The 24,843-nt window shown below is 39.1% G+C and overlaps 3 protein-coding genes across 3 annotated transcripts; all 3 read left to right on the top strand.

Moving 5' to 3' along the window:
• Nucleotides 1-240: 240 nt before the first annotated feature.
• cyba (cytochrome b-245, alpha polypeptide) lies at nucleotides 241-2,825 on the top strand. The gene is made up of 6 exons (XM_079162032.1): nucleotides 241-373; nucleotides 731-800; nucleotides 1,283-1,357; nucleotides 1,459-1,542; nucleotides 1,668-1,749; nucleotides 2,154-2,825. Exons 1-6 carry the CDS (start codon nucleotides 316-318, stop codon nucleotides 2,337-2,339), a joined length of 555 nt encoding a protein of 184 aa, XP_079018158.1. The 5' UTR covers nucleotides 241-315; the 3' UTR covers nucleotides 2,340-2,825.
• Nucleotides 2,826-4,153: 1,328 nt separating this feature from the next.
• Nucleotides 4,154-18,464, top strand: tcf25 (TCF25 ribosome quality control complex subunit). The gene is made up of 18 exons (XM_079158351.1): nucleotides 4,154-4,474; nucleotides 5,396-5,542; nucleotides 5,662-5,733; nucleotides 5,985-6,109; nucleotides 6,986-7,051; nucleotides 7,166-7,248; nucleotides 7,510-7,640; nucleotides 8,219-8,318; nucleotides 9,624-9,717; nucleotides 9,865-9,957; nucleotides 11,462-11,567; nucleotides 12,257-12,416; nucleotides 12,615-12,702; nucleotides 12,912-13,070; nucleotides 13,160-13,247; nucleotides 13,916-13,995; nucleotides 14,147-14,222; nucleotides 17,185-18,464. The coding sequence occupies exons 1-18, from the start codon at nucleotides 4,274-4,276 to the stop codon at nucleotides 17,350-17,352; spliced, it is 2,037 nt and encodes a 678-aa protein (XP_079014477.1). The 5' UTR covers nucleotides 4,154-4,273; the 3' UTR covers nucleotides 17,353-18,464.
• A 2,800-nt stretch (nucleotides 18,465-21,264) lies between these two features.
• On the top strand, nucleotides 21,265-22,239 carry mc1r (melanocortin 1 receptor; the record flags this gene model as incomplete). The annotated part of the gene is made up of 1 exon (XM_079161790.1): nucleotides 21,265-22,239. The coding sequence occupies one exon, from the start codon at nucleotides 21,265-21,267 to the stop codon at nucleotides 22,237-22,239; it is 975 nt and encodes a 324-aa protein (XP_079017916.1).
• Nucleotides 22,240-24,843: the final 2,604 nt, after the last annotated feature.

The raw sequence follows: 24,843 nt of genomic DNA, 5'->3' as shown, positions 1-24,843 counted from the left end.
TGTGTACAACACCTTTATCCCGAATGGCTTCCTTATAAACGGACACCAATTAGCAGGAGTTGCCCGTGTCATAATTATTTGTACCTGTTGGGTAAGTTTGATCGGTTAGCCCCTCCTCCCCCACTGCACTCCTCCACTAATCGGAAATGCCGACTGAAATGGGGATCGGCTCACGTACACCCCGCCTCCCAGCCTGCACACATACACACCTCACTTCACGTAAATGCATTTTCTTCCTTGTAGAAACGATCACAGCTGCGAGTCGCTCTCTGGTGAGTTCCAGCAGTTTGCAGAGAGGCTGTTTAAGTGAACGCAATGGGGAAAATCGAGTGGGCGATGTGGGCCAATGAGCAGGCTCTGGCCTCAGGACTCAGTGAGTATAAAAACATTTTGTTAAGATTGAAAAAAAAACAAAAAAAATTTCTGTGAGTTTCATAGAAAGTATTCTCTGATTAACGTACATGAGCAATTTAGATCACATATAATATATGTATATATATATATATAATCACAGCTAAAAAATGTTTAGCTGCCTTCATTAGTTCCTTGACCAAGATATATGTATGTCACAGCATTCTAACATCATTATCATCAATCAACTGTAGATTCAAGCCTGTTTAATAACAAATGAGAATGATTTTCAGTCAAATTTAACATTGGTTTGTCTCTTTGAGTGGATTCATAAAATGTATGTTTGTCATAGTTTTAACTTCCTGCTTCCTTCTTTTAGTTCTCCTCACTGGAGGCATTGTAGGGGTGGCTGGACAGTTCAGAGGCTGGCAGTTTGCTGCTTATGCCATGTATCCTTTATACTTAAACCAGGATGATTGACTTTGTCTCTTTGTGAAAATGTTCATGATTCAATTTCCAGAGTCCCACTTCAAAGACCTGCTATCATTTGACGTTCCTTTACCTAAACTGAAGTCTGTGCAGAACAACATTTTAGGTATTCTGTGTACTTTGCTGCTGTTATTCAGCATTGTTATGACAGCATTTAGAAACAATTGCATGCCAAGAATTAATAAATCGCAATGCCTAAAAGAACAGTCAAATAGTAAATTAAAGCCAATACCAGTATAAACTTTTTGCATATATGGAACTCCTCCATTCTGCTATCTCCTTTATATCTGAAACAATCAGTCCCTCCATCATTCTCAATATCCCTGAACCTTCTCACAGCCACAGATGTTTATTTAAATTAGCTTTGTCCTTATGTCCTGTCATAGTTATTATGTGACTAGTGAACCTTGTGAGATGAAACAGCCTTGACAGATAACTAAAGTGCTGCTGGGGCGTTTGTGTGTCTTCTGGAGTATCCTAGAAGCAAGAGGGCCAAAGGCACAAGTGTGGAGAGAACGTAAGTGGTGTCTTTTTCCAAGAATAAATGTTTTTATATGTAGGCTGTTCTGTGATGATTGCTAAGCTTATTGCTCAGTCCTGTCTCTCGTTTTCCCTCAGGGGCCAGTACTGCTTCACCGTATGTGTGAAATCCTTTGGGCCATTGACAAGGAACTACTATGTCAGAGCATTTTTACATGCTGCGTGAGTTCAGTATGACAGACACTTTCCTTTGCCGGACTGCATTCCTCTCATTCACTGTCAGTCTTTCCAACAATAGTCAAACAACTTGTCTTTTGTCCTCAAAATTCCTTTTCTGTCTTTCTTAGAATCTGTGTACCTGGAGGTTTTATGCTTGCAACTGTCCTCGGATGTGTCTGCCTCGGCATTGCCAGCCTTATCTACCTTGCGGTAAGTTTTCAGCTTTTACCACATGAATCTCTAATAGCAGGTATCATTTGATAAAGTTGTTAGATGAGGCAGAAAGTGGCCAGTTGACGGAAACAAGGAAATGGCAACAAGGAAGAGATCGTTTCGTTACTGCTTCCTCGGTTGAGACATGGCCCTCTAATTACGAAATCTGACCCGTCAGGGGTGTGCCTGAATTCTTCAAAACTATGTGGTAACCAAAGTTATAAAGTGTGGCACACTGCTCAGTTTATCTTACTGTAAGTAGGCATACAACTATGAGTGTACCGGATAAGGGCCACTGTTATGTATCCTCCCATTATGTTGTTAGGATTTGAACAATAGGTTTCAGGCATGCTTAACTTGATCTTACTGACTTGTTTTCCCTGTCATCTTGTTGCTTATAGGCAGCTATCCGAGGTGAACAGTGGCAGCCCATTCTTCCAAGGAAGGAGGTGACCCGAAAGCCAGCCGACACCATGAAGAATCCTCCCCAGAATCCACCACCAAGACCTCCTCCAGAGACACGCAGGAAACGGGTAGACGACCTTGAAGGAGCAGCCTATGACAACCCCATCCCTGTTGGCGAGTAACTACCCAGTTCATTGTCTTATCCTCTGTATGGATAAAGTGAATTTAACTTTTGAAACAAAACCTGCCACAGAAGATGAATGTAAATGATAAAGCTGCTAAGTGGCAACCATTTACAAAGGTTGTTAAGTCAAAAGACTGGAGGTGATGTAGGAGGCATTGTACTGCTGTTATGAAAGTGCAAACCAATATCTGTTTTCTGTGCCAACCACCAGTATATATATATATATTAAGTTGTGTTGCATCCACTGTATTGTGTTGCCATGCATATATCTTAAAATATATTGCAATATGTACTTACACTCTGTCAACTGTTAACCCCGGTCAACTGATCACAATCCTGAAGGACAACATGACGATGTTTGCAAGGATTAAATTGACATATTGGGTTTTGGCTGTATCAGGCTGATTATATTGAGCATTTATCAATATTTTGATGTCTGTATTTTGATGTCTTGTAAATAAATGCCTTGTGCACCTTGACTCATGATCTGTCCTGCATGTTTTTGTACTTTCGTGTCTTATTTTACAAGTTTCCCTTAGATGGTTATTTTAAGAAATGACATTTGCAACTTCCCCCTTTCGCAAACACACTGAATTTCAATACATCAGAAATTCCCTTTCTCATCTCAAGTGTTTCTCTTCTCTCATTGTTTGTCACATTGCCATTGTTTGTTGACTTATGATGGAATGTGTGATTCATTAATCTGGCTGGTTGTCAGACAAGTTCTGCATGTTCATTCATTCAGTTCTGTTCTCATGCAGAATTTTTTTTTTTGTTGGTCACAGCTGATCTGTTAAGCAGCTCGGTGTGGATACCACAGAGGTGCAATGATACTTCCTCATTTTCATTTGTGGGGCTGTAACATGTGAGACGCACCATCAATGTACAGCACTTATTAGATTTACAGCATTATTATTTTATGTTTATGCTTCTAACAAATACCTCTAAGTAATAATGATGTAGTGTCTTGTATGAAATCAGTGTTTGGATTTAATTTACTCTTTTTAAGTATCAAGACAATGCGGTGTTTTACTCAGGTTAACACTGCCACCTCCTGCTGCATGAGAGAACAACAAATGGATTTAAATTAGAGAGTAAATTTGAAGTATGAGTTGCATTAGAGTTTTAGGCAAAGTGAGGCAAAACAAGGTCATTCATACGGCACAATTCATACACTAAGGCAGTTTCAAAGTACTTAAATAGTTTAACTTTAGTTTTACATTTTAAAAAAACATTAAAGTCCATTTCTATGAGATTCAAAATTAAAGTGCGCACCCATTTAGAATGACGTATATGAAAGAGAAGAAATATAACATTGTCACAACTGACATAAGCACCACCAACTGAAAAGTAATTGCAGGACTGCATGAGTTTGAATACAGCTTTATTGTTTTATTTATACCCCCTGTTATTATTTGCGTATGACCAGACTTGTGCCAATTGTTTATGATCTTTATATGTGTCAATTGTTGGCATTGTGTGTTTCCTACGATGCATATTGCTTGTCACACTATTTAGTGCCGTATCCTCTAATAATTTGTTTAACTGCTTTAGGTATCACTTGGCTTCTCCTGTTCCGCTTTGGCATAGAAGTGTATTTTATTGTTATCTTAATGACTAATTTAATATTTGGTCCTCGACAAAAATAGTTGAAAACTAACATTGGCACATTTACAATGATGATCAACGTGACTGGACCCTTTACCCATGAAAGCGGATGAAAATAACTAGTTTTTGATGCAATTTTCCACATATCCTGTGGAGGGCAGTAACACACCCAGACGTGTTGAAACATTTAGAGGAAGAAGAAGAAGAAGAAAAGGAAACCAATGGAATTGACCCTCATTACATTGGCTTGTTGTGTCTGTCAGCTAACTATTAACTACTTTAATCGCGAATATTTACGTGTGTGTGTCCTATGAGCAGTGGACAATGTCTACCCGGGCTCTGCGAAGGCTCAAAGGGAAACAGCGGGGTCAGGAGGCCTTGGACCTCGGGGATCTAACTTTGGGTGACAGCTCGGAGGAGCAGCTGGACTCGGCTAATGTTTCTCCTCCGTCTAATAGCAAAGACAGCAGCCGAAAGACAAAGAAAAATAAGGCTCAGAAAAACTTCAGCAACCTTTATGAATTGGTAAGGAGACTGTGTAATCACAACATGTGACTTTTAACGTGACGCTGCTGTGTGTTTTCTGCCTCCGTTCATAAACCTAGCTAACTCAAGCTAGCCGTGTGTCGTCAACGTTAGCTCGTTGCTCAGCTCATTTAACTACATTAAGACACATTACATTGCGGTTTAAGTAACACGCTGTTTATCAGAAGCAGTCTACAAAACCAGCCTCAATAAAACACTGACAACCAGGGTCCAGTGTACTGTACAACATGCATGTTTACTGGCCTTTAAATCACACACAACCAAAATGGAGACACGATATATAGCTAACAAATCTGCACATGATGCAACTCTCCTCTCTCTGTTTAAAGTTTAAGACGATCATCTGTTCATTGATTAAGATTTGGACAACTGTGAATGTTCAAAACTAATAAAGTCAAGTTGATTTTGATAATCTGATAATGCTAATAACCATGTAGTTACGTTAACACGTGCATTAAAAGTATAGAAAGAGTTATTGTTTAACTATAAAAACAATTCACTGGAAAAAAAAGATCCCTGGAAATCAAGACATCACCTTGTTATTATATCAAGCTAAGATGTTCTTTGCATCAACTTTATGCTGTTTCAAAATCATGAATCATGACTTTTTTACTTTGTGTAAAATACATGTTTCAGTTGTTCAGGTTAATATTAAAGGTTGTGGCTCAGGGTCACAGGGTCACCAGCATCTTAGGTTGTAGGTCTATTGTTTGTCACAACATTAAGCTCATTTAATGTGTGAGCTTTTTGGATTGTTGTAACCATGTCATGATTTCAGGAAAAGGTTTGTCTTGATGTTGGACACAGTTTTTTGTGATGTTCCATGTAGCTTTGGGTTTTTTACTGGTTTATAACACTGCTTTACCCAACACTCTCTTGCAAATGTCACATTTTTACCAGATAGGTGATGCAGACAACGAAGCAGAGAAAATCTCACCCGATGAAGAGGCAGAAAAGCCAGATGGAAATACAACAAATGACACGGAAAAAAATGATATCAGTGAAACTGAGGAACCAGATCAAAAGCACGAGGAGACGTCCACAAAGGTGAATGAAGCAATGCAAGAAAAAAAGATGTCTTTCTGTGATCCCGAGATTCGACTGAAACAATATTACTCTGATCGTGTTTGCACATATTAAACTGTAATCTCTCTTGTCTTTAACAGTCTTCGTCTGGAGACAGAGTTAAAAAGAAGAAGAAAAAGAAAAAGACAAAAGTGACATCAGAAGATGGACAGGTAATTTTATTTAGACGGTATTCTATATCTGCTCTGGTAGGACATTAAATTCAATAAATAACAATGAAAGTTAATCCTCGCTTTATTTATAGAATTAATGAGAACTGAATTTATATTTTATATTCATATCATGTTACAATCACTCATCTAAGCCAACAATTAGACACCCAATACACAAAACTGTAGCTTCTTTATTCTCTCTAACACCAACTAAACATTGTCTCACCCCCGTTTATTTTTATGAACTCCAGGAGGCTGCACCAGATGAAAATATTGATTTATTGCTGCAAAACCTGGAGCAGTCCAATGGTCTGAGTTTGCAAAATGAGGATTGCAGCGGCTCCGACAGAAGATCTGTGCTACATGTGGAGCACAGGTGAGGAGACCAACATCTCTCATGTAGAAAAAAATAGACGGATTCAGATCAGATTGCATTTTTTTGTTCGTTGTTTTTCACCACCCAGACGTAGCTTGGCTTGTGACAGAAGTATTAATCTCTACATTTACATGCACACAACACTTTGGTTTCTACTGTACTGTATTAGTCCATTAGTTATTGTGTTAAATATATTTAAGCTGTTGTTCATGGATCAAAATAAAACACAAGTAGAACTACTAAAATATAGCCCCTGACCAGTGCACAGCTCGGTCAGTTCAGTAGCCTCACTCACTACTATGTACATTTCTGTGATTCCTTATTACCACCATGTGGTGGCGCTTGGCTCATGCAAGAAAAACAAACTATTTGGAGGCTGTCTGTCTCAGGGGATGCACTGCATTCAATCAACCTAGAATTGCAAAAAGTTAAAACTTCTAGAAATATGGCCACACAACCAGTGACGTCAGAGCAAGCCATTTCAAAGAGCCGTCAAGGGCAACATTCCCTGTGTTGATAGAAATGTGATGTCATGTGACCTGCTGTTTTCAGTGATGCAACCATGCTGATTCAGAGCAAGCACGTTTTCTCACCGGTCTCAAATGTGCAAACTCTTGAGTGTTCAGAATATAATACTACATTTACTGGTGTGGTCACTTACCTAGTCAAGCCTTTCATATGTAAACCATTTGTTCAGTATAGTTACCAGTCCATCTCTCAACGTTACTTCTAGAAAATCACACACTTGATGTTTTTATTTGCAGTAGAGTCAAGACAATCCAACAACTCCTATGTTTCTCTTGGCATGTGTTTCCTCAGCTGGCCCACGGCGGCACTTAGCCCGTCAAGATTTTAACGTTTGTGTCGTTTCATTAGGAACCTCAACCCAGAGACGGAGCTGAAGAGATATTTTGGGGCTCGAGCTGTTCAGGGGGATCAAAGGTAAAAAGAGTAGTGAAAAGGTTTGTGAGACTGTTTGGATTTAAATGGCCCACGCCGTCTGTATGTATGCAGCATGTTTGTGTGCTTGTTTTTATGGGCGCCTTTTTTTGACAGACCTCGACAGAGAAACAGACAGTTTCACCGTAGCACCTGGATGACAAGTCCTAAGGACAGCTGGCCTCGTTTCAGCCGCACAGGTAGGCTTTTCCTTATAGTCATCCGAAATCTATCTCGTTGCTTTTTTATTGTAACATCTAAGGCGGAAACTGATGTTGTTTTTTGCCAATTTGAATGACAGTCCTCTTTGTTGAGCTGTCTATAAAATTAGAATAATTCAATGGAAATATACATATACATTATGAATTATGTTCATCCCACTTGACTCCTGTTTTGTTTAAAAATGAATACACTGTTGTTGTTGTTGTTGTTGTTCTTTACTCTGTTTCATGTCTTCAAAGGAATCTCAATGACCCTACTGCAGTCAAAGGAGGGCGTTCAGTACTTCACCTTTGAGCACGGTCGGCAGTACCAGCAAATACAGTTCAAGTTCCTGGATGCGGTCGAGTCCATGGATCCCAACAACATCGTGGTAAAAACAAGTTAATCTCTCCTCGTCTGTTTGGTGTCAGTGTATTGATGTTGTCAGGGATGCATCCAATAACGAGTGTTACTGTTATTGGATGGCAAGAATGGTCATGAAACATTGCACAGACAATGTTATTTATTCTAAGCTTTACAACTCTTGAATCGGCTTGAAACAATCTTGTTGAATCATCATCAGTACAAAAGATCAACAACTAATTTAAATAAGCTCGTGCAACGTCGTATCAGACTGTTGTGTGTACCTAAAACTTATGAAGAGAAGTCAGAGTTTAGTCCCGATGAGCACTGTGGTTGGAAAAATAAAACGTCCATTCACTGGGCTTAAAAGTGTGCTGCCCGCATCTATAGTGAGATGAAGTTATTATGCATGTACTTTTGTTATTTTACAGTTAAAAACCAGTCCGGTGGCAGTTTGCTCGTGTGTTCATGTATATACCGAAAAATCAGTTACATACAGTTGCAGAAATAGTGTAATCACATGCATTCTTGTGACATGTTTTCTTCTCCCGTTGAAAGCATTTTCTCTATTCTGACTTTGTTTTTGTCTTCTCTTTTTCTCTCCAGGCATTGCTTCAGCTTAACCCCTACCATATTGATTCCTTGCTGCAGCTCTCTGATGTCTGCCGCATACAGGAGGACCAGGAGATGGCCAGGGACCTCATCGGTGAGGATCATGAGCTCCTTCTGCAAATCACATCAATTCTAAACCAAAGACTGTAAATGTGTTTACACCCAGATGCCAAACAATTCAGCCGAATCTATTGAAGAGCCACTGATTGATGTTGGTTAGACGCAGACTGACACTATTTGTTGTATTAGGTGTATTGCGATGAATTCTTCCTACATTTTAAGCTTTTATCAAATACTAAACCTAAGTCAAGTGGTTCATGGCTCCTTCTGTTCATATTTTATGCACGACTCGATATTTTGGCATCGACATGAAATGACACGACACAGTCCCTCTTCAGACATAATTAGGCTTTCCAAGTCCACGTTTGTTTTAAACCATGGCTAAGGACCATACATACACCATACATATTAATTAGTCACTTAATTTTCTCCCAACAGGGATGCAGCTTGGATCTGTTTTGTCTGCTTTGCCATTACAATTTTAAGTATTTTTATTTTTGCAACAGATTCGGCATGGTTTGATATTCTTGTAAAAAATGCATTGTAATCACATCAATATATTTTATTGGACTTAATATCATCATACAAAATATGAGGAGCATACCAAATACCTTACTTAATAATGTTGTTGCCGTTGTTTACATTTTGTCTTGTTAGTTTGGAAGCAATATGATGGTGACCAAATTCCTAGTAATTATGATCAAAGTTGTCATGTGTTGGTTACATGCACCAACAGCATCCTTAAAGTGAACAGAGAAATAAGTTAAGATGAGTAAATTAGCTATTTCAATGGAACTTTTAACGTTTAATATCAAAATGTTGCGCCAATCTCAAATCTGATTTAATGCATTAGTTGCATCAATTACTCAAGATGTTGATAAAAGGTAAAAAAAAAAAAAAGCTGTCGAATCACTGCTTCCTAACTTTTATCAGATTATCAAGCTAAATAAAGTACTTAAGAGCTAAATGTGTGAGTGCTTTTTGTAAGATGTACACCAACAAAACAGCCATTGTTAAAGTTCATGCTCCAGGCAAAGCACAATGTTATATTTAGTAATATAATTTCTCAATTACAACATTAGTTAACCTTCAACATTAAGAAGTAAGATGGTTGCTTCCTTCTGGTCTTTGTTCCTGCTGGTGAAGTGAAAGAACATAACTGACCCAGCCCAGCCCCTGCAGCGTTGTATAGCTGTGTTCAGTGCTGCTCTCTGTAAATTGTGCCACACCCAGTTTGCTGATGCTTCATTGAAAATGTATTTTCAATTAATTTCACAAATACTGAGTATTATTATTTTTGTTGTGGATTCAAGTAAATGCTGGATTTCGTTTTTTCCAGAGAGGGCCTTGTACAGCTTTGAGTGCGCCTGTCACCCCTTATTCAGTCTGACCTCGGGTGCCAGCAGACTTGATTATCTGCGTACAGAGAACAGGTTGGTGACTTCCTTTTCCTCTTTCTTTTGCTTTTGTTAGACACCTTGCTTTTGTGAGGCATCTGTTGGACTTCAGAATATCGTTCATGACTTAAATTGTGTTTGAAGGACTCAGCAATTGAATAATTCAATCGTCTCTGTTTGCAGGGCATTTTATCTGGCTCTTTATAAGCACATGATGTTTCTGGAAAAGAGAGGATGCCCGCGGACGGCGTTGGAGTACTGCAAACTTATTCTGAGGTACAGAGGGGAAAGCCTGAGCACTGGGAAAGACGAGTTATAGAGTTAAAGGGAAACAGTAACGTTTTTTAGAAGTAATTTTATACAGACAAATCCACATGCTTCTCCATATAAAGGTTGACCAATATTATAGCTTTTACCTCAGTACGACCCTCATCTACTCTAGTAGTAGTAGTAATAATTAACTCTGAGCAGCGCTCTATTACTACAAAATAAAGAAGGCAGAAGTTTAAACACTCTTTTCCCTTGTTATGTCTTTAGTTTCTTTATTTGACATCACATTGATTATCATCAAATATTAGTTAAACAAAAAGTACTTTTATTTCCCTAAATAAATGAACCACCAACAGCAGTCATCAGACTTGGAAGAACGTCTTCAAAGACTTAACTCAACTATTAGATTTGTATTCAGACAGTGGTCATCCTGTTCAGGCTCAGGAAGAAGTCCAAAAGCAACATTGTATTACTTGTTTGATGTCGTTACATGTGACTACTGATACCGATAAAAGATGTCCAGCTCAGAATTCTGGAAAATGTTGAAAACAATTGAATGTGTTTCAGACGAGACCTTCCAAATTATTGAATGTGCTGTTTTATTAATAATAAGATGTTTTATAAAGACATTTGAATGCTTCCCCCATTTTCCAAGCTACGACAGTGACACAGTCTCATGTAAGATGACACACATGGCAAATTAAAATAAATTAAGATTATAAAATCTCAAAACATTGTAAACTTGAAAATATCATGACATAACACAGAACCTCCCTTATCCTGCTGGTACAAAGTACACTTCCATTGTTCCCAGACACTGCTGCCATCAGTCTGCCATAGCTTGAGCCACACAACCTCACCTCATGATGATCAATGCTTATCTATCTTTTCATCAGACGCTTCCTTACTTACAGCTATGTTCTGGTCCTTTTGGAAAGCAGCAGTGACGGAATTAAAGCTGACAGCTTCCCTTGTTTAACTAGTAGTGAATAAATTACTGTCAGCCGAAAATGGCAAGAAGAATCTGTTTGAAGAATGGTCTCACGTATATGATTTGATTAAAACTGTCAGTTATGTTTTAGGGGAACCGGTGCTTATAATTTTATTCCCTTTTTATTATTTTTTCAAACAACAAAACATATTAAATATCATCATGCATGCTCCGATAGTATCAAATGCATCGTGGTGGATTTTGAAGGAAACCAGAAAGATTAGATTATTTCACTATCACTGTCGGTAGCAATTTGTGCACAGCAGAGCCACTGCATGGACCACTGCAGCTGGTCTGCTGCCTAAGCTTTCAAATTTACTCCGAAAGCAAAAAGCAGAGCAGTGAGGTTTTTGGTGACGTCTGTCTCATGATCACTAAAATGGAGTATTTTATTTCACCCTGGAGTATGGGATGAGACTTTAAATTGTTCTTGGATTCAGATGTTTGTGTGTATTTTGGTGAAGTGCCTGTGCCCTGTTTATTCATAATCATTTACTTCTGGTTTTGTCTGCTGCTCAGTTTGGACCCAGATGCTGACCCACTTTGCATGCTCCTGCTCATTGATTTTCTGACGCTGCGCTCCAGAGAGTACCAGTATCTCCTCCAGTTACATGAGGACTTAGAGGTAAAGTGTGTGTTTGTGTGTGTGTGTGTGTGTTTGTGTGTCTGCGTCTCTAGTTCTTGAATCCGCCTCAACGGCCCAAGTGCTGACCGGGACCTGAAAGAGAGAGAACACATTACATCTGTTATGAAGTCCTTATATCAGTCTCTGTATTGATTTTAAAATTCTTTTACTTGTTTTTAAAACTATTTCGACAAGGCAACAGCCGTGGCCTGAGGGATTATGTCCTCAGCTGTCGGTCCGTACATCCGTCTGTATATACGTCCGTTCGTGAAGGCGATATCTCAGGAATGCCTGGAGGGAATGTTTTTCAAATTTGGCACAAGCGTCCACCTAGACTCAAGGATGACCCGATTATGTTGGTCAAAGATCACGGCCACTGTGACCTCACAAAACATCATTTTTGGCCTTAACTCAAATATTAGTTTTTCCGATATCGGTATCGGAAATGCCTCCAATACAGCCTAAAATGCTGGATCGGGTAGCGGCGAGTACACAAGTCTATTAGTCGTTTTTAATGCATGCTTCATGCTGAATGAAACTCACTTTACCAGATCTGTCGATTAAATCAACTAATCGTGTTAGTTCTGCTTTTCAGTCATCTGTGAAGCTCTTTATACTGCACTAACCTGTATGAAAGGTGCTATACGTTTCATCTATTGACTCAGAAATGCTTTGCTTTTGCATTATAGGTGCACAGAAATCTGTGCCTGCTGCCAAACTTTGCATTCTCCACTGCACTTTGCCATTTCCATCTCAGTCAGCAGGAAGATGTGGATCCTGAAGAAAGTGAGAAAGAAAGACAAAGAGCTGACCAGATGCTGCAGAAAGCTCTCATCATGTTCCCCGGAGGTTAGACTCAGAATTGAACCACTACCAGTCTATGAATATTTAAACAGAACTCCCCCTCAGTCACTTCTTCACATTGTTATTTATGCCATGACTCAAAATATCTCTGTAATAAAGTAGGGATTACATGCCATCCACTTCAATTCAGTTGTCCACGTGTACTTTCACCCACATATGTTGCTGTAAATGTGTTTTCTGCAGTGTTGATTCCTCTACTGGATCTGTGTACCGTGCAGCCAGATGCCACAGTCAGCTCACATGCTTTCTTTGGCCCAAAGAGCCAGATTGGGTAATGTATGCTCCCTTTGTTTTGATTATCATGCAATTTAACCCCTTTATATTAATGTAGCATGGTATCCTTTATTATGCAGTAGCTTTAAACTATAACACATTCATCATATTATTGCTATGAACCTTTTCATGGCCTTTAATCTATTGTTATCATTTTGTATCCCTTTAGCTTTTCCGTTACCCTAACCCTACCCTCTCTGTCTCTAGGCAGCCCCCAGCCCTGGCTGAACTGACTGCTCTGTATGTGGGGAGGACTCACAGCATGTGGAGGGAGGCAGCAGTAATGCTTTGGTTGGAAGAGTCTGTGAAAGAGGTGCTGCGTCGAGTTGATGCCAAAGACCCTCTGGTAGACGACTGCCAAAACAAGTAAGATCTCATTGAGCTGCTCTGCTGTCATATTTCTGTGCAAACATGCTCCATACGTTAGCATAACTCCCATCACTCTGCCTTATCAGAAAGCAGAGGTACAAGTGTGCGCCAAGGAACATCCATCGTCACGTCCTCCTCTCTGAGATCAAAGAAGCCACGTCAAGTCTGCCTCTAGTAAGAAACGATCAGCCACCACACTTAAACACAATTCACTTCATCCACGATGTCCTCAGTCCAGCCATCAGTAGATGTTAGAGGTGTGATGGGATTCAATAGGATCAAAATCTTGTCACTTTTCTTATGCACTCTAAGGCCTTCCAAATATTCTCACAAGCCAGATGAGTTTGATTAATTAATAATCAAACTACAAGAAACATTCGGCCTCCCTGAGGTCCCAATCTGAGATTGTCTTGATGTGGATTTTGAGATTATTTAAGTGCATGCTCCAATGCTGCCTAATTTAATGGAAGTGTAATATTTTATACTTAAAGATAACCAATATTGAATCAAAGACCTGGATTTTTGTGTGTGTGTGTGTGTGTGTGTGTGTGTGTGTGTGTGTGTGTGTGTGTGTGTGTGTGTGTGTGTGTGTGTGTGTGTGTGTGTGTGTGTGTGTGTGTGTGTGTGTGTGTGTGTGTGACAAATCCAATGAGGGTTTTATGTGTGATTGTAAAGATGGTTAAACTTTGCTCCATAACTTGGTTCCACACTTGGCTTTAAGGTAGTACAGTAGGATCAATATAATTCTAATAACCTCTTCAGTATTCATGCATCTCTGAACTCATGCTTCCCTGAGGAAATGACTCTAATCTTTTGAATGTGTCTGTGTTTGAAAAACTCAGGAGGTGACCAGTCAGCCTGTGATGGGCTTCGACCCTCTGCCTCCACTGGACTCAGTGATGTCGTACACCCGACCAGAGAGGTAATGGAGGACACGTACACCTGTGCACATGAAATCCCATCTCGCAGTCAAAGAAGACGCAAATATTGTGCTTCACAAACCAGCAGGCTTTATATCCGCAATTTGCTTTTACACGATAATGACATTTTTGTATGTGTGTTTGTGTGTATAGGCAGCACGTTGGTGCAACCAATGAGAGTACACTGTCGCTTTTTTTCCGGTCTTTGCTGCCAAACTTCAACCTTCAGGTGAGTTCCATGGATCAGGCAAAATAGTTCTGGCAAATTTGTATTGTGCTTTAGTTTTATAGAAAGACGCACAATATGGTTGTCTTCCATAAATTTAGTCCTCAACCTGGAAAGCAAACTGTAGTGATGTCTTCTGAAGATGAATCTTGGTGCTGCTGCACTGATGTATAATAACATATTTGTAGGACTCTACAAAGGAACCAATGATGTGGATGTGGGCACATCATGGGATTAACAGCTGTAAGCCTTGTATTCAAATAACACTAATTTGTAATAAGTTGTGTAAGATCACAGTCGGTGAATAATCCACTGTGAACTGACCTGACTTGAAGAGGGTCAACTGAAATCATAAATGATCTTGAATGATTTTCTTTGGATTTACTTTCAAAAATCAATGAAGGAGCACAGTGTATATTGTGTTGAAGGTCTGGGGTTTCTCTTCAACTATTACTGAAATAACACACACTGTTATTTAGTAGCAGGATGCTCCAGGGCTGGTGAAAATATATGAACTGGTAAAATATTTTGGAAAACGTCTCACCACATATTTCCCCCAAAGACTCATGGTTACCCTGAGGGGAGGACAACCGCAAAATATCAAAGAAGGCATATGACCTTGTTTCACTTAATTCTGTCCACCATGTTACAGTGTCACTGAAGACAATAACAATATTCATCAAGTGCAAATTAGTTCCTGGTCTTGTCTTTGCTGTCTCTTTCTTAATAGGGAAGTTTGATGCTTAAATATCTTTATACATCTTCAGATATCCTCATTTTTAATGTAAAGGACCAAGTTATAAAGCCACAATTATTGTGAGACATTTTCTCAATCTTCAATGTTACCTGTATTTCTAAGAACACGGTCTTCTGAATGTGTCTAGTGTCCATTTTTCTGCTTAAACTTAAACATCAAACCATTTCAACCATTCCCACAATAGCTGGCCTTCATTGTGATGGCTGCATTTTGCTAATCTGTGAAGGTAGTCCTGCAGCCTATATTGCAGTTGGAATAATTTATTTCAATGTTTCATATGTAACCTCCAATGGCTGCCCTTGTGGACTTGCATGGGGTAAAAGTTTGACTTTACTTTGTGTTTGAGATTGCACATTTGAATGAAGTGTTTTTCTTAAGATCTTTTTGCCAATGAATTGTTACTTCGAGGCTACCTTTGATGATCTCTTATATTGTTTTGGCACCAATGACCAGCATTAAGAATGACTATATAGAAATATCACTGATGGTCTCATTTACATATGAAGGTCATATATTGAGACTAATTCATAACCAGTTAAAAGTTCCTCACAGTAACGTTGACCACAGTTCAGTGAGATTTCTTTATTTGTTTTAAACGTCAGCAATATATCGGTCAATTGTCGCAATTCTACAGTCATCTTGAGTCCATATTGTCTCAGCAGCAAAAGAGTGTTTGCTCTTTCTGCTCATATACTGCACATTATTTGCTTAGTGCTTGTTCCATATAGCTTACCATATGGCGACAAACACATTTTGATGTAGAGCAGGACAGTGAGATAAGAATGTACAAAACCACTGCAGACTGGTTGTTGACCACTGCGGTGTTGAAAGCATCAGTCATATTTGCAAGGTGCCGCCAATCTTTATTAGATCATTGCTGTTTAAGACATGAAGAGCCGTAGAGAGATGAGAATCTGTGGTCTTGTATGGCATCAATGGGTGAATTTCTGTAAAAAAAAAAAGCTTTCAGGAGCTAGTGGTTTTATCATATGATCTCACAGAATTCAGGGGCTGCCTGTATAAATGAAGAAAGCATGCACCACTCTCCACACAACCTGAAAAGCTGAGCTGTGTGATAGCAATGGTTCAAAGGAAAAACAGAGGAGGATGGCTTGTTATTCAGCACTGAATGATAATATGTATATACATGTATATTAATGTGAGTTAATGGGTTTATATAGTCTTTATTTCACCCCGACTTGTACAGTCCTGGGGAGAAATCCATGTGGGATCATGAATTTAAAGGCACCATGTGGCGTTTTTGACCACGAGTATCACAATGTTTTTTATCAGTGGGTCTCCTCTTTGTTTGTTCTCGTGCACACACATTCAAATGGTGACGTAATGCCAATAGTTGCCGGCTAACGCAGGGACGAAGATGACAAGCTAGTAAACATGGATCTAAATAATGCACAATTCATGCATTTTATTTACTTAAAAATCTGCTTGGCAAATGTTTTATAGGGGAGTGAAAGCATTCAACATGTTATACCTCCAGGATGCAGATGATTTGTTTAGTCGAGCGACACTGAATGTAAACAGAAGTCGTTTGTATACAAGAAAACTCCACAGGGTACATTTTTAATCGGTGTCGTGAAAGACACTGTGTAGAATTTTTAAACATTTCTGACTTGAGCTTAAAAAAAGGCCACTGACTGCAATGTATTCAATGAATGGGCTGAAAGCAACAAATAGACTGAAACCATTTCAGAATAATTTGTAAGATTCTTGTGATAACCAAACAATCTGTAAGGGTCCATAATATTTACTAGTGAATAATGTTAAGACTGCAAGGCTACTTGGTGCCGTTGAAGGAGTTTGGTGGTGCCAGACCAAGCACAGAAGAAGTCTGCTCTCTGTCCAAACAGGGTTCAAACAAGGAGGCATTGACAATGTTACGATGATTGAGGTGCTTAACATGGAACGTTGTGTAACTTGGGGATCGTAAATGTTACGCTAACTTCCATCCATCCTGATCATGTTATCCACTTATGGAGAGGAAAAGATATGATATAGATAAAAGAAACAAAGTTAAGACTAGGGAAAATGTGCTGCACAGTTCTTCTTTGTTAATGCTGAGATAGAGTTAAAAATCTGCCAACAACATAATGTTGTCAAAGGTGGTAAATAGAAAAAAAATGTCAGTTTGAGAACATCGAAAGTGATCTAGATATTTGTATTTTAACTGACGGCTCTCCTCTTGATAAGGGTGGACTGAGGCAGGAGGATGACACGGAAGTTGCTCGAGCTGGACAGGAGCTGAACCAGGAAGTGAATCGTCTAATGGTGGCAATGAGGGACATGCTGGCCAACATCAGGTTTCAAGAGCCACCAAGAGAGGACAACCCGTACAGAGATGAGGATGAGTGGGACTGAGAGAGGAGGGAGGCAGAGGTGGAAAACAATAACTACAAGAAGAAATATGAAAATATTTAATGGTGTTGGTGGGTTTATAATAAGTTAGAAGAACAACTGAAGTTTTTTTTTTTTTTTTTTTAATTGTCACAGTTATCAGAATACAGGAAGAGATGACTTAAAAAAAATGACTCTGGGACAATCCAGACAATTGTGAACATAGGAAACTTTTCTCCATAGTCAGAAAACAGATGAACTCGTAATGACTCTCAAGTTGACAGTTTTATTTGTAATAAACATTTAGCAGTTCCAACATCTGCAGTCGTCAGTGAACAGGACTCTTCCTCTGGTTTCTGACTTTCAGGGAGTTTTTCATGTTTAGGGGACTGGTTTATAAGATAAGAAACACATTGAGACACATCTTATTTTCAGTGAAAGTTCTTTGTTGGTTTTTGTTGGGGTTTTTTTGCCACAGAATCAGACAAAGTTTCTATTTACATATACATTGAAATATATGTAAAACTCTTTATAAATACCCTCTCAGACCACAGTGCTTTCCTACCGAATAGTTTCCTGAAAGGTTTCAAAATATGACAAGGGACTCCAAAAAAGGATAATAATTACACGAGTGCTAAAAATAATGGCTCAAATTAACACATTATTTCAGAAAAGCAAAAAGTTATTTCTGGATAAAAAGGACAAACAAATCTTGATGAGATTTAAGCAAAAGTGGATGGATCTCACTTTAGCCTTTGCGATTTATTCAAATCTAATTTTTCATAAACATGAATAAATGTAGGTCTTGTCTCCTGCTAATTTCTGAATCGAAACTATCACAAAGCTGTTCTTCTGTCTTATCTAATGAAGGAATCTATTGTTAAATGGTTATTTTGTCACATGGTCATTTCATTAGAAAACCACAGTCTGAGAATCGAATCACATTTTCTTGTAATTCTACTTGCCTGTGTTTTTGATTCTGGTCTAGATCTTATCATTACCGCAGGATGTCTGCTGTAACTCTCTAATGTTTCCGTCCTCCGGCTCGATTTGGAAATCAATTACACATTTCAGTGTGAGTTGACTTACTACCTTTTGATTATGTGTGGCTTACCCCAACCAATAAAACAGTTTCCCAATAATCCGCTGTCCTCAAAGTTATGTTCCGTGTTAGAATATAACACATATTTTCTAAATGTTGCCTAAATTGATTTTTTGTTATTTCCTTCGCATGCTCAGTCAGATACTCATCACCTGGTTCTTAGTGGCTGATTCACTGCAGGTAAAACCTGAGGCTATAACTTTACTTCTGGCAGCACGTCAACAAAATATCAAGTATTTCATTTGTGTGTCACCATTTAACCAGATTTTCAATCTTGTGTTGCTGTTTTTTCATCATAATTGGTCAGCCTGCAGCGCCCTCACATGGCTTTCATCTGGCAAAAGGAAGAATCTATCTATCATGTCAAACCTCTCAGATAGCATTCTCTTATTTTTTATGAATCTCTTTACTTGTTAGTCACAATTACTACACCCAATATTTATTTTATAGAGAAGACATTCAATTAAAGTAACCCTAAAGATTTCTTGGTCACACACAGGGCATAAACTCTAGGCATTGAACAAATCACCCTCTACACTGTAGCTGTTCATACATTAACTCTTACTCGGCGAGCCACATGATAACAGTGTGACTGTTCTTAATTGTCAAATGATGTAATTGTTCCTAGTTCACCTGGAGCTATGGCTGAGTCTCTGGGGACATGTGATCGTCGGCAGTATAGAAAGGCTTTCATATCTTTGCCTCAGAGGAAGTTGTGCGTGTGAGGATCGGAGACTCCTTGTTGCCACCACTGCAACGTTTTCTTATAAAATTAAACAATCAGTCATTACTGTACACTTAATGTTAACGTCAACAGGTACTAGACCTCAAACTTAAAATAACACCTGTAGCAAATCTAAGTCTGGAAAATATCGTAATCAACCGCTTAAAAAAAGAGAGAACACAGACTTCTTTCAACCTAACTAAAAATGCACCGTCGTAAAAAGATTCAAAGTCAAACCAGGGCAAATTCATTTAGGGCTGCAGCTAATGATTATATTCATTATTGATTCATGTGCAGATCATTTTCTTGATTCATTTATTAACCTTTTAGTCTGAAATTGAGTGAAAATAGCCCGTCGCAAGTTCCTAGAGCACAAGGTGACTTCTTCATATGTTTTGTCCAGAAAAAAGAGCAAAACCCAAATACACTCAGGATTATAACGATTTAAAGCAGCAACTCCTTAAACTAGATTTATTTTTGCTAGAAAAGAACACTTAAACGATGAATTGATTATCAAAATAATAAAAAGTTTTAAATTAATTGTCTGTCAATTGACTAATCGATTGATCTTTTCGGGCCTAAAGGTGTGTTATGGAAAAAGGTAATGTTTTTCACGGTCCTGTCATGCCATGTCACCACATTGAGCTTAACAAGTGGAATTAACGTGACTATTTACTTGGGAACCTCTTTTGACAAGCAGAGCCACAATGGTACACTATCCCATAATGCACTTCAGTTATTGAAGTCTATGGTTCTGATGACACAGGGAGAACTTTTACATTAAAAAAAAGAAGCAAAACAGTGTTTGTGAATATATAAAACACTCCCTGAATTGGAAACATTATCCTAATTCCTTTATCGTTATGAAGTATTAGCCATGTATATCTATTTATGTTTCACATTCTGAAATTGATAATAATCAATAAATCCTTCACATCACACTGGATGCTAAAAAAGTGTCTACTTAGACACTTTTGTAGATGACTTTTAAACCACATTTAGTTTTAAACTTGGATGTCCATGATGCTGCAAATGACCAAAAGCATGTGTGTTGAGCCGTTAACACTGTATGTCACTAACTTGTCTCATATGCTGTGTGACTTCAAGGAAGAAATCCTCAACGTTCAGACGCTTGTCACCAGCTGTTTAACTCAAACAGTTAAGGTAATTAAAATCTCCAAGGTCAAGAAACCAAAGGAATTAACTCAAATATGTAATTATATAACGCATGGATTGATGTTTTTCACGTCCTTTAAAATGAAAAGCAATGATCAAGAGGGGGGGTTGACAGGTGAAGTGGTCACACTGCGCATGATGCGTATTAAGGGGACAATGTATCACCGTCATTGCTATTGTTAAAATCAAACTACGTTCGTAAATTTAATAGGAAACTTCATTCAAACAAACATGTGTAAAAGATGAAATACTAAGCTGAACAACGGTCATCCCCACCCTGCTTTCCTCTCCCATTTTCTTCCCAAAAACTGCGCGGGTGTCAGACATTACTGAGACATGACCACTGCCCAGCTGACGTTGGCTTGAGAGGAGGAGTCGCCTTAGGTCCTTCAGAATCCAACATCACTGTGAGAAATGTTCAAGAAAGTCACAGTCTCCAATTCCCGAGGTACAACAGTCTGAGTAGATACAAGGACTTTTGCGGATGACCGGATCGAGCGCCATATGAGTGAAACAAACATGAATTGGGAGTGCAATGTTTTGATGCGGAGGGGCATGGTATGGATCTCATTGCTGGACAAGTTGCATAGACAATAAGAAAACGTGTGGCGAGGACAGACGCACTTTTCTCAAAGACAAGCGCTCAAACCCAGGAATGAATTTGACTGTTCCCCAAGCTAAGAAGTATTTATTTAATTTGTATTATGTAATGGCTGAAATAGTCAGTAATAACGCTTTGTGGATATTTGACAGTCAACGCGTTGATGGATCCAATAACTAAACAACTCGCTTGATTTTTCCAACTGCATCTCATGGTGAAACATCCACTAAAACTAAGACAACTGGTAAGACTTGCTTACAGTTTGATACTGTGCTGCAGTACAATTCAACAAGACAGCCTGTAATACAGTCGGTCATCATATAGAGCTCAGACATGGAAATGACCAACAGGTCGCTGCTGAACCCCTATATCCCCCACATGGAGCTCAGCCCGCTATACTTAATGGAGGAGAACGAAACGAACTCCACCGCTGGAGAGCGAAACTCGTTGGACTGCGTGCAGATCCGCATCCCGCAGGAGCTCTTCCTGGCGCTGGGGCTCATCAGCCTGGTGGAGAACATCCTGGTGGTTCTTGCCATCATCAAGAACCGCAACCTCCACTCGCCCATGTACTACTTCATCTGCTGCCTGGCGGTGTCCGACATGCTGGTGAGTGTCAGCAACGTGGTGGAGACTATATTCATGCTTCTCAACGACCACGGCCTGATGGACGTGCACCCCGCCATGCTGCGCCACCTGGACAACGTCATCGACGTGATGATCTGCAGCTCCGTGGTGTCCTCGCTCTCCTTCCTGTGCACCATCGCTGCGGATCGCTACATCACCATCTTTTACGCGCTGCGTTACCACAGTATAATGACCACACAGCGCGCAGTCATTATTATCGTGGTGGTGTGGCTGGTCAGTATCACCTCCAGCATCCTCTTCATCGTGTACCACACCGACAACGCTGTCATTGTGTGCCTCGTGACCTTCTTCTGCGCCACCCTGGTGTTTAACGCCGTGCTGTACCTGCACATGTTCCTCCTGGCGCACGTGCACTCAAGGCGCATCATGGCTTTCAACAAAAACAGGCGCCAGTCCACGAGCATGAAGGGAGCCATGACCCTCACCATCCTGCTCGGGGTCTTCATTGTATGCTGGGGCCCCTTCTTCCTCCACCTCATCCTCATCCTCACCTGCCCCACCAGCCCCTTCTGCAACTGTTTCTTCCGAAACTTCAACCTCTTCCTCATCCTCATCATCTGCAACTCGCTAATCGACCCCCTCATTTACGCATACCGGAGCAAGGAGCTGCGTAAAACCCTGAAGGAGCTGGTCCTGTGTTCATGGTGCTTCGGTGCGTGACACCGTGCTCATTTAGGAGGAGAACGAGAGCATGAGGTTATCAACAATGTCTGCTCGGCCTGCATTGTGTCAGAAGCCGTGACTGATGTGTGCTTGAACTGGCAGATGATGCTCATGCGCGACTGTATATCTGATAAACGTTTGTGCAACTCATCGTGGATTTTAGGATTAGGGTTATTTCCACACATTGCTTCCGTCTTTTATTGGGGATTGTTTATCGTGTTGGGTGCACAGGTCCCTGCACTGTGAAACACTTGGACTTTTAATCCAATAATGATTCAGAGATCCTTAAATTGGAAACTCTTATATGAAACGGTCAAGCCGAAAAGCTATTTATTCTTGTTAAAATAAGTGCAATTATTTTCCTCTCTAAATCAACCTCGGGTTTTCTGGTATAAACTGCCTCATTTTGTTGGGCAAAATGTGTGATTTGTCTCAACACCTGCTTTTTAAGTCTATCGGTACTTTTTAAGAAATCAAGAAAGGAAACTAAAAACCTACACTGGAAATATGTTGAATTATATATCTGAACTGAATTAACTTCTTTCATTGAATAACAAGTGGTTGTTGTAGTGTGTAGCCTATATAGGCACACAGTAATTGATTTGGACACAATTTCAGCCTTGTGAGCCTGCTCATGAATGGGTTAGTTCTCTTTGTATAACTCCTTGAAATATCCCTGAACAAATGTCTTTACATTATGACGGAAATTAGATCAATTTCTGAGGGAGCTTATAAAAAAACTCAACTCTTAAAACAAGATTTGACGTGCAATGCTAAATGATATTGTGGTGTGTAATAGAGAAGTGACTTGAGGTCGATGTTTGATGATTACATGTCCGTGCCCTCCCCTTGCATAATTGAATGCCTTCCATATCCTACTATTTGAAAAATGTTTGCCACCCTGGTAACATCATCCGAAAAAAAGAAGCACTTACAGCCTAATTAGTGGCATTGTGCATGGATTACTCTGCCAAAAATAAATGTCTGGATGACTGAGAGGGAAAATGATGGTAAAAATCACATGAACTGCCTGGCTTGGTGCTAAAAGCCCGGGGCATAAGAGGGTTTCTAAAAGAAGGCATATCAAAAAGTATATTTCTGGTGTGGTTCTCGGAAATGTGCTAATTAGGGTGACTTCTGAAAGATTTGGGGAATGACTTCAGCTATGAGGATCAAACGAGTGGGACTTTGAGCCTGGTGGCCTATACAGAAGTTTTTGTAAAATAATTCATACTTATTTGTCTAAATGCCGCAAAAGCTAAAATACAACAAATATCTCAAACGGCCATGAGACCGCCTAGACTTGATACACAATGCCAATAGAGGCATAGATTAAACTATCCTGAAATGTGCTTTGAGTTGCAACCTATTGATCTTGAAATTAAGAATCTTACTATTTTTTATCTTCTTTTTTATTTTTAATAATCCTGTTGATATCCTATTTTCTATTGATCCTAAGGATTTGTTGGAACTATGGCCTACATTTTAGACTCTAAGTGACCTTTAGTAAACCTGAAATTAAGTCATATGTCTGTATTTCAGCCATGAAGGGTTCCCATAAAATTGTTATGGTATAAGTGGTTTGCCACATGTTTCCAAATTATGGAAAATGAATTGCATATCGCACGATCAAGCTGTCTCAGACAAGACAAAAATGATTCAACTTTACTGGTGATGGCAACCATGTGTGAAATGCATGTTAGCGTTGACAATAATGTAGACTATTTTATACTACTTGCTTGCCAGAATATTTGCTCACTGACTTTAGTGTAATTTTCTTTTGATTTTGGACTATAACTCCATTTACTTTTTTTGTACTATTGTTAATGGTACTTTTGCTTTTCAGACCATAAATTAGTTTGTAGGTTTTTCTTCTTGGTGTGGGAGTTGGGAATGTACATTATGGTCATCTGGTATCGGCTTTATAAATCTCAATGCAGCTGCGGAACTCAGTGCTTCGGTATGCTCTAAACCTGATTCAACACATTTTGTAAATGCAGTTAAAAACTACAGAATGCTCCTCATGATAACTTGAAATTGAGTGAAACAGGACTTTGTTGTACAGCTATTTTATATAAGGTGTGTATGTGGAATTGTTTACATGCTACCTATTTATCTTAAATAAAGAGGCCACAACAAAAAGAGTTTGTGGTAAATTAATAAATGAATGAAACAGCAGCATTATTATTATTATTATTATTATTACTCCTCAAATCTATTTTCCATGATTTTTCACCTTGTTGTTATTGGCTGGTGTTAGCAGGTTATTTTACTTATTTGGAGACTATTCATTCAAGAATATTAACACCAAAGGCTTTCTTCATGCATGCTAACAAGATACTATAGTTTATCTAAGATATTGCTGTAGTTACCACCATGTTTCAGAGGTGCCAAATAAGGAGATATGGTTATCCAATTAATAATTCTAAAAAATAAAATTAAAAGATATGTAAAAATGTCAATTAATTACACCTCAGAACGTGTCTCTGGAATATATACAAATGTTAAGCCACGACAACTTCACGTCGTTGATCTTAAACATGTTAACATGCAACGTGAACACTTCTGAATACAATATGGAATACAACACTTGCTCATAGC

This window comes from Pholis gunnellus (assembly GCF_910591455.1).
Source record: "Pholis gunnellus genome assembly, chromosome: 1".
Classification (NCBI taxonomy): Eukaryota; Metazoa; Chordata; class Actinopteri; order Perciformes; family Pholidae; genus Pholis; species Pholis gunnellus.
This window is presented reverse-complemented; position numbering and strand designations above follow the sequence as displayed.